Source organism: Scophthalmus maximus, chromosome 19, assembly GCF_022379125.1.
Source record: "Scophthalmus maximus strain ysfricsl-2021 chromosome 19, ASM2237912v1, whole genome shotgun sequence".
In the NCBI taxonomy this organism is placed as follows: Eukaryota; Metazoa; Chordata; class Actinopteri; order Pleuronectiformes; family Scophthalmidae; genus Scophthalmus; species Scophthalmus maximus.
The window spans coordinates 3315001-3332500 of record NC_061533.1 but is presented as its reverse complement, the minus strand read 5'-3'; the positions used below and the strand labels follow the sequence as shown (position 1 = coordinate 3332500).

The window sequence follows — 17500 nt, the reverse complement described above, 5'->3', positions numbered from 1 at the left end:
GGATGAAAGCGTCCACCGGTACGCTGCACCCATGTCAAGGAAGTCAATCTTACTCATGACAAGTCTATTCTGGACAACGTGTGTGTACTTACGCGTCTCTCTACAGTTGAGAGAACCCATTTTGGCTCCACACCATCATTGGCGGGGACATTTCGGTCCGACACTAAAAACCTTTTGGACACATGACTGACACTGAACATTCTGTCAAGCATTGAAAAGTTGGTACTCTGTGAATGGACTCTGTGTTACGATGCACGATTTTGCCACACGTTTGCTTGACGGCATTTTAAAAAGTGTTGAAACATGTTTCTGCTTCCTTGGAAAGTGTATTGTCACCTTAGGTATGATGTTGGCGTTTGGCAACAAGTCATTTAAAACCTTAACAAAGAAAAACGCCTTGTAACATCACTTTTTGGCATTAATCCAAAAACGACCGTCAAAACTTGTGTGAAGAGGAAGTCTGACACGACAGCCGACCTCTGACCTCTGGGTCATCAGTGGAAGAACTCCTCTCCGTTTAAAACTAATTACCTGACAGTCGGCCGCCCGCTCTCTCTCTCTCTCTCTCTCTCTCTCTCTCTCTCTCTCTCTCTCTCTCTCTCTCTCTCTCTCTCTCTCTCTCTCTCTCTCTCTCTCTCTCTCTCTCTCTCTCTCCCCACTTCCTGTCGGAGACCCACACATCACCAGGGCACCCGGAGAATTTCATGCTTCGCTTAATTTGTTCTACATTTAAAGGGCATTTTGCTGTCGGGGCCTGTAATATTTAATCAGAGGTTTTCGGCCTCGGTGGCAAACTGTCAACGTTCATTTCATCACCTTCATCACACTTATCACAACGAACACACACACAAGTTCCCTTTTTTTTTATTTCTCTACTGGTGTGTTCCTGTTTGTTAAGCGGTGACTTGCTGGTGTTCTTCTTTCTTTCTTTTTCTCCTTATGGCTGCTTTCCACATTTCTTGTTTCTTGGCTCATAATATAAAAATATATAACCCATGTCCAAATCTTGGGTTGTTGTTTTTTTTATTTCATTGTTTTTGACCTTTGCAAAACATGTTATAAATGTACAAGTAACCACATGCGGTCATGAAAACTGTGCATTGGCTTTTCAAACACATACGGACACACTATGTACTGAATCTAGATATTTCTTTTTGCAAATTCAAATGAGCAAAATATGTTGTTTGTAATGATTTCTTGTTCAGTCCTCAACTACGTACTTATAATAAGTACACAACATTCTCATAAATGGTTTATAAGATATGGGGACATTTTAAACAGTTTATAGAATAGAGTAGATCTTTATTCTCATTGTATAAGGACAACGAATCACATTTTAGCAGCTCTCAATATTGACAATATGAATAGAAAAATATAAAAGCAAAAAATATGTTTTTCTATATAGCCATAAACACTCAAAGCTGCTTATGACCATCATACAAGTCACTAATTAAATAATGTTATACTCTTTATAAAAAAATTGGCTAAAGCTTGAAAAGTTGCCATAAAGGCATATAACGCATATTATTTAACGTGTGGTACGACAAAAATATTTTCTGAACAAAGTTTGATTTTGACTTCAGACCTTGCAGTCTGTTCTATTTTTTCTTCATCGGCATCTTTAGAACAAGACACAAGGATCAAATATGTATTAATAATAACCACTCGACACGGCCCGCGACTTAATGCCATTGAAAATTTATTGTGATATCCGATAGTTTACATTAGAGTGAAAACAGACGTGTGACATGGCTTCACTGATACAGAACGCAAAGCAACGAAGTCAAACGAAAAGCATATAATAGTTTTGTCTTTAAATTTAGGAAAGAAAAGTGAAACAAAATCATAATCATAATCATAACAATAATAAAACAGGCACGACACATAGCCATTATAAATACAACATGCTTCAGACCTTTAAACTGCAGTTTAACAGTCCCAGGACAAAGAGCTTGTACGTTCTTTTCCCCCCTCGTGATCCACGTCCTGTCAGGTTTGCGGTTTCCCCCAGAAAAGTAAAAGTAGGTAGCCAGTGTCACGGTAACAAACCGAAAAAAGAAAACATACATAATGACAATTAAAAAGTAAACAGTTTTGTTCAGCAGCAAAATATCTACATGGCCGTCGCCCCGGCGGCCGTTGGACGCTGTGGAGTCCAGAGGACCGGAGACATTCCACGGAAAAGACAAGAGTTTCTCTCCTTCTTAGATTTGGTTTATTAACAGTCGAATCGCAATCGGAAAACAATCGTCGCCGGACGCGTGGGACGGAACCTGGTTCTCGTATTTGGTAGCGTCGTATTTGCCGTCGCATTCGACTCATTCGGCCGGCGGATCGGGGAAAAAAGGGGGAGCGAGGGAGAGAAGACGCGTGGAGAGGCTCTGCAGTTGGGTCACGGACGCCATGTTGGAGAAGATCCTTTGGAGGAAACTGGCTGTGTGTGTGTGTGCGTGTGTGTGCGTGCGTGCGTGCGTGTGTGCGTGCGTGCGAGAGGAGGAAAAGTGACGTCTCCATCATTCAGTAACGGTGGAAGCAGAAGTGTGACAGTCTGCTCACATGGCTGGTGACGTGACGTCCCCCCGCCGGGCGACTGAAGGCAAAGCTTTGTGTCGGGAGCCATCTTTCTTTTTTTTTTTCCAAAAGCAAAGAATTGCCAAACGACCGACGAGTACCCGCTTCTCCCACGGGACTTCAATGATGATCACCAGAGCTGCACGGGTCGTTCGAGGAGCGATCGGGCGACTACATGAATCGCCAAGTGTTTTTCATAATCGACCAATCGCTTCAAGTAGCTTTTTTTAACGAAAAATGATTCGATTTCAGCTTCTTCAATGTGAATATGTTCTGGTTCCTTCGCTCCTCTGTGACAGTGACGTGAATACTGTTCGCTGTGTGGACAAAACAATAAAACATCATCTCGGTGGTTTTTCTGGGAAACACGATCGACATCTTTCACCATTTTATGGACCAGAGGACAAATCGAGAAAAATAGTCGACAGATGAATCCGTAATGACAGTAATGCACCATTTGCACAACGGGGGGCTTGTGGGTCAGTGGATGCGTCAAATTCAAGCGAAGAGAAGCCCGGATTGTTTCGGGAGACGTGTCTGGAACGTCTATCAACTGTTACAACAACCGGGACGAAGCCTCGGGGGTCGGTTGGTGGTGAACACGAAACATCCACACAATCAATCGAACAGATCAGAGAAATCACAAGTCTCCTTCTTTCTCTGGACGAAACGAGCAGGTTGCGAAAGGAAATACAATCAGATATCCACAGAGCAGCGTTGCCAAAGAAGAAAAGCTAAGGGAATCCTCCGACGTGGGGAAGAAACAAAGAAACTAAGAGGAAAAAATAGACAGACAACAACCCGAGAGAAATTAAACTTTTAGAGGAAAAAAGGAACTTGACATTCGTTTTCCGTGTGCAGGCGTGCACACACACACACGCACACGCACACGCACACACACACACACACACACACACACGCACACACGGCCAGAGGTACAGTGAACAAAAGTGCTTCAAGTCGGGAAGTAACTGAACTAACCCAGTAGAAATACATATAAAAAACCTTAAATATGTTACTTTATGTACAAAAAATGTAACAGGGCCAAACGTCTCCGCTGTGTTTCCGTCTAAACGTGTTTTTCTTCAAGTAGGTTCATCACCGCTGACGCTTATTAAGGGTTTTGCATTGTCATCGTTTTTCTCTTTTTTCTTAATAATAATAATAATAATAAAAGGTCGTGTGTGTGATATGACTGAACCTCGCCGGCAAAGTAAATCTATCACTGCTGATTGTTTTTGTTTTTTTTTAATCTCTCCCGTCCCACATCCCTCATAGAACGTAATAAAACCTCTTCCTCCATCTTTTACTCTGAAAAAATAATACGCTGAATTAACATCCGTCGGATTTTTGCACCCGCTAAATCGTAAGATAGAAAATACATATGCGTGTAAGTACAGTAGACCAACTCGAGGAATAAAATAAAAAGACAAACGACAAAGGGACTTTGGTGAAGAAGGTTACGTTAGGTTGGTTTGGAGTTATGCACGGCACAACAGGGGGGGGGGGGGGGGGGGGGGGGGGGGCATTTTGTCTTGAAGAGGCACAAGATTCATGCGGCTTGGAGGCAAATCACATTTTTCAAAATTGCACGTGAGTCAATTCGTATGCTTGAAGAGACAGAGAGAGACGGATAAGCATAAAGTGCAAAAGACCTACAGGGGGGGGGGGGGGGGGGGGGGGGGGAGCAGGATTTCTAGGACAGCAGCAGCAAAGAAATGGAAACTGCTAAATTTGGTTATTTAAATCAAATCCACACCAATTTAATGGGAATAAAGAGCAAACGTCCAGTCCCCTAAAGGAGACGAGCAAAATCCTTCCAAACTGTCCCGGCTCAAACTTTTCTCTCCGTCTCCGACAACGACCTGTCGTGCGTCTGCGAGGAGGCAAAGAAAAAGAAAGAGACGGAAAAAAGAAAAGAAACAGGCGAGAGCCAAACGAAAATGTTTTTGCCTCCAAACTGCGATGAACCACCGGCCTCCGCAAAGAACACACACACACACACACACACACACACACACACACACACACACACACACACACACACACACACACACACACACACACACACACACACACACACACACACACACACACACACACACACACGGTGCATATATACACAAAGTCATATGCATATATACATATGTGCATGACAGCAATTATATATATATACATATATATATACATATATATATATATGTATATATATATATATAAAATCCAGGTTCCAATATCTACGTACTACAATTTCATAGTAATTATGGATATTTCTTCGTAGAATGTGTGTATATATATATATTCATATGTAGTTGTGTCTCTTTGTCATTTCATCACTCGACAGTGGGAACGATACAATCTGCCGTTAGGAGTTTTTTATGTTTTTCTTTTCACTCTCGTGGTTCGGCTGCAAAATGGGACCAGCCACAATCGCATTCAGCCAAACACTACAAATATAATTTATGCGTGTGCGTATATATATATATATCAGATATACACACACGGACACACACACGCATACAACTTTAAGTAAAAAATAATATACCAGGTGCTACCAGAAGAAGGGGGGGTGAGGAAAATTCGCAATAAAGAAAAATGATAAAAACAACGACAAGAGAAATAAGGTATAAAAATCCCACACTACTGCGTTCTGCCTGTTTCCACTTTAAAAGAAGCAAGATGCTGCTACATATTTGTATCTACGATAAGACCCCGCCCCCTCCCTCCTCCCTCCCCCCTCCCCGTCCCTGATTGCGCATTTGGCCGTCAGCGAAAGAAAAGCGTGCTCAGCTACAGGCAGAGATACGACGGAACAACATAACGTGACGGACTCGACAGGGGGGGAAATAAAATGCTAACCAGTAACATCCATCTGCCTCCAAACCCCAAAAACCCAGAAACGAGCAAAAATAACATTAAAAATATCCACGAAAGGAAAAAAAAATAATAATAACAAAGTCATCGGAGTCGTCCGAGAAAAAACAAAGAAATGTCTTTTTTCCAGCGGACCTCCTGTTGCCGGGCGACCGTGGCCGCCACATCGCCACAATGACTTGTAAGCGTGGTTCGCGGGGTGATGGAGGGGAGGGGGGCGGGGCGACCGAGTGGGCGGGAATCGAACCCGAAAAGCGCCGGACACACAATCTTCAAAGTAGACGACGGGACTCCCCCTTGTTGGCGTGATGCTCCACTTCCTCCTCCTCCTCCTCCTCCTCCTCCTCTTCCTCTTCCTCCTCCTCTTCCTCCTCGCCGTCCACGTCGCATTAATGACATTGGTTCAGTTCAGTTTCACGATGAGCAGGTGTGTGTGTGTGTGTGTGTGTGTGTGTGTGTGTGTGTGTGTGTGTGTGTGTGTGTGTGTGTGTGTGTGTGTGTGTGTGTGTGCACGCGACGGAGACGAGTGGGTGGAGGTTGTTTTTTTCAAGGGGGCGTGTGGGGTGGGCGGGGAGGGGCGGGGCTCGGCTGGTCGGAGGACATCGCTCCACGCAAGTTCAGTAAAGAGCATTCCAAGGTCAGAGAGAAAAAAAAAGAGGGGGAGGAGGAGAGAGCGTCACTCCCATCCGTTGTCCTTGATCATGTGAGCCAGCTCGATGATGAACTTCCCCTCCTTGTACTTCTGACTGCTCTCGAAGGCGTGTTCCTGAAAAGAAGACGAGCAGAGAGGAGAGGAGCTCAGTCACGGACACTGACAACGCGTCAACGAGACCTTATTCGAAAAGAAGATAATCGCCGCTTCCGAATGTTTGAATCTCACATCGTTTAAAAAAAATAAATAAATGTAAATCAGAGTTTGGTTCAAACTCACAAACTCTAATTTTTAAAAACATTGGAAAATTCTAGTGCGGATCCAGAACTTTTCAAAGAAATCCAATAAGTAGTTCTAAGTTTACATGTATTCTAACTTTTATATCCACCGAACTTAAGAGACCTCTGGAGCTATATTCAATAGCGTTTTTTTATTTTACCTTTATCTTCCACTTAGGTTCAAAATCTTCTTTTGAGCAGATTGATGGTATACTGTTCGTGTCCCGGCCTCATTACTATTAAATACAGTGGAAACCCAGATTCCCACTCCTGCCGTGCGACAGTTGGTCCGACCGGCGCCCGCGTCTGTGATTGTTTCCTCCGCTCCGCTCGCTGGGCCCTTTCTGAGAATCTCCTGATTGAGGAAGATTTAAGCGAGTCCCCCGTCTTACACTCTGTTTCAGTCATTTCACACACTCCTCACAGTCGTTTCAGACAATTACCGGGACAGGCCTCTTCAAAGTGGCCTGACATTTAATCACTGTTCGACTCCTCGGAGGAACCAGTCTGGCTGTCTGCCGCCCAACCTTTTCCGGGCTCTGTAATTATGTGGCGCGCTACGAGACCCCCGAGCGCTGCTCAGTGTCTGAGGCCGGGATACAAAACACTGTCACCGTGGCTTTAACAAGCGACGCTTTAGGGAGATCATCTTTTGACCTGTCACTCTATGATTTTGTCCATCTGGTACGTAGCTGCACAACAAGGCAGCGGCAGGTGTAGAAGCGTAGAATCGCCAAACTCCGAGTACTGTCAATAGGCCTCGGGCGAAAGTTTAAAGATCCAGTCACGTTTGAAAGTATATAGAAATAATCTGCTACGCCTAATATTTTGTTGCCATTGTTTACCCAAAACAAGTTTTTTAAAAACCTTCTGAAATGAGGCTGGAAACCATCCACTCTCTCCCCCTCATTGAGGAATCCTGAGACTATGAATATTCAGGATATGCAAATGACACAGGCCCCGCCCACCACAGCTGCTCGCACTAGGTTGACCGGTGGAAGAATGTGAGCAACAAGACGGCAGGAGGCAACGTCGGAGCGATTCAGCCATCAAACTTTCACGAAATTGCTAATGCTAACGCTAACTGTCTGAAGACACACCTGCCGATCTCTCGTAGATGCTAACTACTGATGCTAACGCTAACTGTCTGCTGACACTCCTGCTGTCCTCTCGTGGATGCTAACTACTGATGCTAACGCTAACTGTCTGCTGACACACCTGCCGTCCTCTGGTGGATGCTAATGCTAATGCTAACTGTCTGCTGACACACCTGCTGTCCTCTGGTGGATGCTGATGCTAATGCTAACTGTCTGCTGACACACCTGTCGTCTTCTCGTGGATGCTAAATGCTAATGCTAACGCTAACTGTCTGCTGACACACCTGTCGTCCTCTCATGATTCGCTGCCTCCGCTGCACTGGTCGTTTGCGGTTTCTTTGCCTGACATTTGGATATTAGACAGCGATTGGTTTTCTGTATTCGTGATGAACCAAATCTAGCTTGACCAGGATTCGTTTGAATTTCAAATTGCAGAGAAGTGGCACAGAAATCTCCTCCTCGGGGAGAGGAATGTGAAAACACCTCTATAGTGAGAGAATGTGCTCAGATACAAAGTCCCTATAGTCAATGTCAGACATGTTAGCGGACAGACACAGAAGAAAAACCCTTTTTTGAGCTGAGGGAGACTTTAAGCAGCCAGCTGCCACTACTTACATATTTCCAGCCCAGGGTGGTTTTACAGTTTTCACAGTAGATATCAGCCACAGCGTGTAAACCCGTGAGGAGAACCCGCTCCTCGGCTGGCCCGCAGCCGACATTCACCCTGTGGGGAAAGACATGCAAGTGGAGTAGAGGTCAGGGAAGAGCCGTGCGAAGAGGAGCCTGACTTTAATGGAGACACATTCTGCTCATATTCAGGATCGTCATTTTTAATTTGGGTAATTACTCAACTGCTCTAATGTTCAGTGAACACGTCTGTTTCCTGCAGCTCCTCTCTTCACAGCCTCTGTCCTGAAACACTTGGCTTTTAGCTGCTGTCTCTTTAAATGAAGCCCCGTCTGCTCTGATTGGCCAGCTGGCTGTACTCTGTTGTGATTGGTCAGCCGCTTCCGGCGTGTGTACGAAGTTCTCGAGGTATGTCTGCGACAGCGACGGCCTAAAAACAACAGCTCAAATTTTCTCTCGCTCTCGCTTTTCCCCGACTTTGTTGGGGGCGTGTCAGAGTAGCCGCTAGACATGCTGTATACGTACGGCCGTAATATGGTGATGTCACCATGTCACGGGAAGTATCGTCCGGGCGACTGACGAGGCGTTTCAGGAGCGTCGGGACTTACTACGGACTTTGGGCTTTAAAACTTTGCAGAAATTTTACATACACACAAAAAAAGCATTAGCACACTAGAGGAAAGGGGGAAAACTGAAAAAGCAGAATATGTCTCCTTTAAAGAAGAAGCAGTAGAATGTATATATGTACTCAAGTGAAAGTACCATTTCTCAATAACAACAACAACAACAGTCCCTGTAAAACATTACGAAACAGAGAAGACTAAATATTTAACAAAATATTAAAGTAGTTTTTTACACATTTGATCAGTTTTGGTCATTTTCCAAAACCTTTAATTCACTGATTTATCTTCATGTTGTATCAAACTAATCTTCATGTTGTATCAAACTAATCTTCATGTTGTATCAAACATTTTGGAGACGGATCCGACAACAGTGACATTTCCTCGAGTTTAATCTTACGTTGAATATAAAACCTGCGTTTGTCAAAGTGACCAACCGACTCCAGCCTTCAGATAAAAGTATCGGAGGGAAAGTATTCCACTTTAAAAAGTGCATTCAAGTGCAAAACTCTAATAAATCATTATTTGATTGTATATAATTTTCCTTTCTCATCAAACTTCATACGTACCACTCCCTCCCAGTAGACACTGTGCTGCTAGTAGAGAAGCTGTTGAGTGGCTTTTTTAACTGAAGGACATGCCAAAGACAAATAAATCACTCTAGAGCAGTTGAAACAAACAGTATTGTTGGTTTATTTTTAGGCTATATGTATTTTTTCTCCTTCTTTACCTGCAGAACACCAAAACGACGGGCGCTTTCACACTGGGCACGCTTGGAAGGATTGAAGACATCCTTCGTTCAACCTTGAAATAAAGACGTGCGGTCGAGACCAATTCAAGAGCACGACCACGAATTCAAAAGAAAGAAACGAGTAAATAGCTTTTTAGAAACCAACCTTGGATTTTAAATCTTTGCGTTGGGAACACCGCAGATTTTTTTTAGTTGATCGCAGCACTTTATCCATTTCATATCGTCGTAAAAGTGAACGTGTTGGAGTTGTTCCGGACAAAATGAGACTTTTGAAGACGTCATCGGCGACTCGGTGGAAACGCTTCGGTCGACCAGTAATGAAAGTAATAATGTGTCAAATCTCAAACTGCTCCCGACGGGCTCGTGATCAGGAAGTATTAATACCACAGGTCTAAAAGCTGGAGTCTGTGGAGAGATGGATGGGGAGATCATCCCAGCATCATCCATCCTACCCCTTGATTCTTCCTCCTGTTTTCAGTCATCGTTGTCGTCGACCGGAAGCAACGCAAACCGCTCAACAAGTTTCCACAAACAAGGTGAAATGTGTGTGTGTGTGTGTGTGTGTGTGTGTGTGTGTGAGTGAGGCTGATACTTACACTGAATTGAACAGGTAGGCTCTTCCCTGACTGCCTTGAAATGACTGAAACGACAGGGAGAGAGAGAGAAAACAATGATCATGTAAGTTGACGATGACGAGCAAAGGACGAGAGCGACGGACGTCCACAGGTGCTTTTCTCACACAGGCTGCTTTTTGCATTCCTGTTCTTCCACCTCGTCGAAAGAGTCCCACACTGAAACGAGGCTCGGAGAAGAGCCGAGGGCCGAGCGCAGAGAGCGAGGCGACCGTCACAGAGATACATAAAGACACCACCTGACCCCTTGACCCCTTGACCCCTGACCCTTGAAGTCAACGACTGACTTGTGATTTCTCTCATTTCTGACCAGAAAAAACCATCAAACTTCAGAAAACAGCAGATGAGGCGATGGAAGAAAATGTGTTTTGAATCAAGTCAAATTTGCCAAAAAAACCCAACTAAATCTGGATAAAAAGAATCTCGAGAAGTCGGGCTTGACTGTGGATGAGCAGAACAACTAAGTCGTTTTTAAAGCAGATGTCAATGATTGTGAATTAAATATCAATAAACGCACAAACTGTACATGCACGCACACACACACACACACACACACACACACACACACACACACACACACACACAGGAACAATGAGAATGTGACAAACTGCCCCGTGAACATGAGCTGGAAAACTGTTCAAAGATTAAAAAAAATTATAATCTGTACATTCTGAAAAATGATTTGCTGCCTTTCTATAAACTAAAACCCGTGAATTAATAAATATAACATAGGTTATAAATTTATTATACCCCCCCCCCCCCCATGAAAAGCCAACGCTGAGCACATCAGAAGTTTCATTACTTATACGGGCGTGATGAATATATAGAGACTGTAAAATAAAGAGTCTGCCCTTCATAAATACGCTCCACACGTGACGCTACTGTACATGACGGTAGACGGCGCGGCGAAGCCGTCACAGAGGCTGCCAGGCTTCTCTCGGCCCCAATCGGCTTTGCACACGGCTTTGCTCAGGGGACGGACGAATCCAACCGCCCACGTCCGTCTACACCGGTTCAAGTTTTATTTCACATCGCAGCACTTCTGGCTCGACACCCGTTCCAGAGCAACGGGATTCCAAAAATAAACAAACGCCGGATTGTCGTTCCTCCCCCTGCCGCCTCCTCTCTCGCCGCCGCGGGCGCCGCCACGGCCCCTGGAGTTCAAACTGGTTTTCTGTGTTTGCACGTTTGCAAATCCGCCACACACTCCAGAGTCGGCAGCCTGAGACGAGACACGCGGCCTCGAGCTGCGAGAGGGAACTAGGTCGCTCCCCGCGGAGTCGACAACAACGTCCTCGCCGCGGTGTTCGGGCCCCGAGAGGAGGAGGAGGAGGCGGCTGCAGGCGGGTGTCGGGGGTCATATCTGTGTGACTGGGGTCGTCTCCGTCTCTCGCTGCCCTGATCCCTTTTCCACGGAGTCTATTTTTACTTTGGCAGCGTTGGTTTGTCGCCTCTGCGCCCGAGCCGCTGCGCGAGGCACTGCAGATAACCGGACCACGAAAAACATCACTCACGATTACTTTCATCATTCGAATAGTCTGTCGATTATTTTCTCGGAAGAGGCTCCTATCGGCTCTTACGCCCTGTTCACGCTTTATTTTGTATATAGTTATCGAAATGACAGGTTTACGACTTATAAACCTGCGTTTACATCAACTTCCAAGTCTTAATTACCAAACTGGGAGACTCCGATTTTTAGGAAAGCTCTGATGAATTAAATCAGAGTTGGCGCTTATTAACACAGAAGTGTTCCAAATAAACACATTTCACAAAAATTCCTCCGATATCTGTTTGAGATTTTTCCACTTTGGACCAAAAGTGCCGGAGCGACTAACAATCCCCGCTCCCAGTTTGGCATCTGCACGGTTTAATAAATCCTGGCTGACCCAGAATGCACTTGCTTTAATTAGGATTATTAAAATGCTTCAACGTTAAATTCATGACTGTTCCGTCACATGTGCTGCTCAGCCATCAGAGTTTTGGCAAACTTCCACCTGGAGGAGGTGGATGAAAAAAGAAAAAGGAAGTTGCTCCCGTTGACGGCGAGAAATGAAAAGTGTGATCGATCCATTAGAGGAGGGTTTTTTTCCGTCAGCCCGATGGGAGCGACGCCGCCCGGGGCGCTGAATAAAAGACTCTCAGTATTCCGGCGGCATCATGACGTAACCAAACATTCTCTCTCAGGCCGAGGAGCGTATTATTAGCAAATTACAAGTATTGTACGGAAACAAAAAGCCAAAAAAAGTGTTTCAGAACCAAGTATATCGAGACAGTTAAAGGGGCAGTGAGCGGTTTTGGAGAAAGATTGTTTCTCTCTTTGTTGTTGTTGATTTCTTTGCACTGCACAGGACGCGCTAACTACGAGGCCAAAACCCCCCAAGTCGCTAGCACGTCTATCGCTAGTACGCCCGCTGCTAATACGTCTGGTGTTAGGATCCCCGATGCTAGCACCCCCGTCGCTAGCACGTCTGGTTTTAGCACCCCCGTCGCTAGTACGCTCGTTGCTAGCACGCCCGTTGCGAGCACGTCCGCCGCTAGCACATCTCTTAAAGAAGGCAGTAAGCGATTCTATAGGAAAACACGTTTTGTAAAAATCTTTGAATGTTTCCTCACCGTCCGTTAGCTGTCGCATTTGGGTGCGCCCCCCCCCCCCCCCAAAAAAATGGGGGTTCTCGGTTCAGCCCAGGCTATGTAAATCGGAAAAAAACTTTAAAAAATGGTGCGGACCGCACCACACAACAACGTGAGCGGAGTTTGTAAACGTCACTCGTCGACACCTTAAGAGACTTGCCAGCGGGTGGCGCTGCAACTCCGTGGTTTTGGCCTAGTGCTTTGTGCGTCGGACTCCGTCTCGCGGGTTCGATGCCCAGCCAGAGCAGTAAAATCACAACAACAACAAAGAGAGAAACAAGCCAGCTCCAGAATGGCGTACTGTCCCTTTAAAGACGTTTTCATTGACACCGGCAAACTATGAACCCGAGTTTTTCATTACTTTCTGACACAATTGGCAGATGAATCGATATGATATGATGTGATATGATATGATAGACAGTGTGTATCATGCGTCACTGCTGGCGGAGGAGGAGTTCCAAACCTGTGCTCAGCCTCAACAGCCCCCCCCCCCCCCCCCCCCCCCCCCACACACACACACACACACACACATCACAAGAAGGTTTGTCAGGGCGTTTTTCCTGCACGGCTCCGGCTTTACCGTTTCCTTTTCAGCTCTGCGGCAGTTAAACTTTCTTCTTTTTTTCTGCCGCCGCAGCAGCAGCTTCTCCATATTCAGTTCAGTGGTTGAGGGCAGCGGGTGAGGAGAAGGAGTGAAGGAGTGAAGGAGTGAAGGGGAGGGGGGAGGGGGGGAGGCAGTGTGCCTGCCGTATTTTCCTTCTGGCCCATGTGCTCAGGTTAATCCTCTCTCTTCGGGCCGCTCCATCTGCATCCTCGCTCGCTGGCTGGCAAAGCCTCCAAGACACGGCTCATGAGCTCAGGGAAAAGACACTCTGTGTATATTTACATATATATATATATATATATATATATATATAAATGTATATTTATATACCTGGCTCATGAGCTTTCTCAAACTGCCAGAACCTGCAGAGCTCCTCCCTCTTTTTGATGACACGTATGTTTAACTATAGTTTCTCCTTTTTCCCACTTTGTGCGCGGATGAAAAATTTCGTATGGGGGCGAAGAAAAAAATGAAAAAGGTGGAGGGCGGCGTTTGGCAGCGCGCAGTGGAAAACACCAGACTACGGTGTCGTCTTCTCCCTAAGTAACATAATCAGCTTAGGGAAGGGCTCGGTGCTGTGGACTGGTGACGCTGCCGCGAACCTACTTGCGCTGAGGCGTGGCGGAGAACAGGGAGCGTATTAATAGATCTGTGAACGGAGCGGTTCCCTTCAGAACAATTGGCACGTATTGGTCCACGTGATCATGTGGGGAAATGTGTGCCCAAAAAAAAGAAAAAAGAAAGAAATTATGAATCATCAGAAATTCAATGTCGGACAAAAACAACGAAATTGGAGACGTCACATTCAAGATGTGGGAGATAATAACAGCTCGCGATGTGATCGCACTTTATTCACGTTTTCAAAACTATTATTAAGATTTTTAAAGAATAATGATTATTATCAAAAATATTCTTGAGTTAAAATTTGTTTGCAATTATATATTTTGCGAAAAGGACGAGAACACAACATCCACCGCGTCGTTGTGATGACTACAAACAGCTCCCTGCACATTTTCTTTTTGGTTATATTAATATAGTAATGAAATATAGTTATATCTAGTTTTATGATCTTGTTTTCTGTGGAGCTTCCTGTGGATGTGGATGATGGGAACTACATTACCCATGTGGCTGCATTAAAAAAGAACACGTGTGCTTTGTGGTTCCATAATTGCATTTGGACTGAGGTGTGTCTATTATTTTAGAGATTTAAAAAAGGAATTAGTCACAGTTCACATACAGCAGTAATGTTAGCACCTTTGTGCTACGTGACGCCTACACGGACTCCGTCAGAGGAAGTTCCCTTCAGTGAAATCCAATTATTATTAAAGTGGATTGTTTTAGGCAAATGAGGTCAATCGTCAAGTGTCACCTTCCGGCAACTGACGCAGTAAACAAGACGAGACGACAGACGACGGTTTGAGTTTTTACTGCCGCGAGAAGTTTGACTTCCCTGACAGCTGAAGGCAGAGCTTCTCCTCTCGGAGGTCAAAGGTCATTTACAAGCAGAAAAAACCCCGAGACCTTGAGGTTTAAATATATCTTTTTCATAAAGATATTTTTTGGTCGTTGTCATGTCTACTTTATGTGACTATAAAACTAAATATATGAACAACAAAAAGATATTGAGTTATCAGTAAATAAAATTAATTAAAAATCAGAGGCAGTGACACTGAATATAAGTAATCATCAATTAATCAGACAAATATTTTCCTCAAGTAATTTTCCTCAAGTAATCAGTTAATTAGTTTAGGTCTTTGTCATAAATTGTTATTTTGATCGTTCTCGTCCAACCAACATTTAAATACATAGTTTAAAATTTTTTTGTTTAATTCTTTAGAATTCATTCCTGAAAAATAACCTCCCCTTTTTTTTTTACTGCACATCAACAAACGTCTTGTCGCATCCATCATTAATGTGAACACAAAAAAAAAAAGGTTGACGGAAACTGAACTTCAAACTAAACTATTTAAATCACGATTTGCCTGAAGAAACTTTGGGGTTTTTATTGTTTAAATGTGTCTCAGTGATTCATTCCTGTAAACTACCCCGTAATTCCAGCGGGGAAAAGGAAATGAAGTGGCTTCATGCTACAACAGTGTCAAGTATTAACTGGCCGATGTCAAAAAGGTGTCACAGCAGAGAGGACGCGAGTGTCTGTGTGGAGGCGAGGAGAACACTGGACCAGAGAACGTTTCTATTGGAAAGTGTGACTTTAATATCTGCCTGCTGAAGAAGGGTTTTCCCTTTCTCCTATTAAGGAAAATCCCCCCCCAACCCCCCCGGCAATTTATAACACGGACCACAACACAAGAGGAGTTTACATGCTTATGTAAAAAAAAAAGAAACCACAAACTCAATTATGTCGCTGACTATTTCGGCACTCGTTCGGAAACTCCCCTGAGACGCGGCGGCCGGGCGGCGGTGATAAATCTAATTGGCTCCCTGTGTTCTCCCGGGGTCTGGAAGCTCGCTGCCGCTGCTGCAGCTCCGCCCGCTTCTGCTCCCGCACAGCGCGCGCGGCGTGACGAGGAAAATCGAACGAAGCGCAGCTCGCGCGCGACCTGGCTCCCGCGCCGACGTCGGAGCCCGTGCGAACACGCCGCCCTCCCCACGCAGGCCGCTGCTCGTCATTGGCCAACGCGGCGCTCGAGGGGAGCGGGCGTTTGTGCGTCACGTCACGCGGCGGAGCTGTAACGCTTCCATAACCCCAGCGCCGTCTATTTCATGACCTCCAGCCCTGACGCCCCCCCCCCCCCCCCAGCTGCCTCCGAAAAACCCAAACTCTTTTTCGAGCCGACACTTCAACAACCGACCTCTGTTCGGCCTCTTGGCTCGAGCTGAGCTGTGGATGTTCGTCCGACTTCACCGTGCCAACAGTTAGTAAACGCTTTTCTTCTCCTCCTTCTCCTGCTCCTTCTTCTTCTTCTCCCCCCACTGCACGACGGGACACGTGGCGTCGCAATAGAGAGAGAGACAGGAGCGTTTTTTGGGGGGGGGGGGGGTTTATCCCTACGACGAAAAAGATGAGAGAGATCTGGAAAAGAAGAACAGCATCCGGCTCTCCGTCATCTCTTCCCATCATCTAATGTCCCGGGAGAGTCTGATGATGGAGGTCGGCCCGGTCGTGTACAAGAAGCTGCTGCGTTTACACATGAAGTCAAAGTTCCCCTCTGATTGCACCAATGACTCGACGACTGATGCCGTCTGTGCACAGTAGGTGCACGTTTGCGAGCAGGGGAATGACGGCGTTCCCGCTCCCGCCAATGGCTCTTCGCACTTTTTCTACGGATTGACAGTTGCCAGGACACCCACAGGCGTGCCACAAAGCAGGGAGGAGGAAGAAGCAGGGGAAGAATAATGGTGCGGTCGGATTGTCAAATTTGCTCAGGAAGTTTCCTGAATCTTGACGTGACCCGGGAGTATTTGAACAGCAGCCATGAGGATGACTATTAGGCTCAGTCAACGGAGACATTTTATTTACATATTTCTATTTCTGTAATTTTATACATCTTCTTTTGGACTTACTGCTCTTTTAAAGTCACGTATGTTTGCAATGCAAATGCACCAGTGAAAAAAGTTGTACAGTTTTACATGTGCAATGACAATAAAAGGCTTTTATTCTATTCTATTCTATTCTATTCTATTCTATTCTATTCTATTCTATAAGAGCTGTTGAGATTCTCTTAAAGATCAGGAAAGGTGCTTCCATGCTTCCTTTCCTATCTCCTTTAGCGTAGGGTACACCGGAGTTCAACCCGAAGAAGAAGAAGAAGAAGAAGAAGAAGAGGAAGAAGAAGAAGTAGAAGTAGAAGAGGAGTATGAATAGAACCGAGAAGGGCGAACGGATTGCGAGTGCCCAGATTGATCATCTGTCATCTTTGCTAATTGAATAATCGGCTCTGGCGCGAGCGTCTCCGTCTTAGCGTAAAAAAAAAAAAAGGTCACCGCTTTCGGCCGGCGCAGCTCCGGCTCGTCGGAGAAACTTTCACTCGCTCTCTGATTCACCGGCTGTCCTCCCATCAAGAGCGGCACTTTGGCAGCTCGCGGCTTTCAGCGTGTTCGGACGACGTCAGTGGTCCTGGAAACACGTTGACACAGTTGTGCTTCGCAGCCGGGGAGCAGGGGTCGTGGGAGTCGGCCGTTTACTGATAAAAGAAACTGAG

The 17500-nt window shown here is 45.4% G+C and overlaps 1 protein-coding gene across 3 annotated transcripts in view; it reads right to left on the bottom strand.

The window, feature by feature from the left end:
* Nucleotides 1-1682: 1682 nt before the first annotated feature.
* Nucleotides 1683-17500, bottom strand: part of LOC118313951 (protein yippee-like 1) — a 26517-nt gene continuing 10699 nt past the window's right edge. For all 3 annotated transcript variants that reach the window (XM_035639953.2, XM_035639952.2, XM_035639954.2), the window contains exons 3-5: nt 10067-10110; nt 8088-8196; nt 1683-6211 (exon numbers count right to left, since the gene is read on the bottom strand). In XM_035639953.2, the coding sequence (XP_035495846.1) occupies nt 6122-6211; nt 8088-8196; nt 10067-10110 (243 nt within the window). In that variant the 3' untranslated portion in view covers nt 1683-6121. The remainder of the gene's footprint in view (nt 6212-8087; nt 8197-10066; nt 10111-17500) is intronic.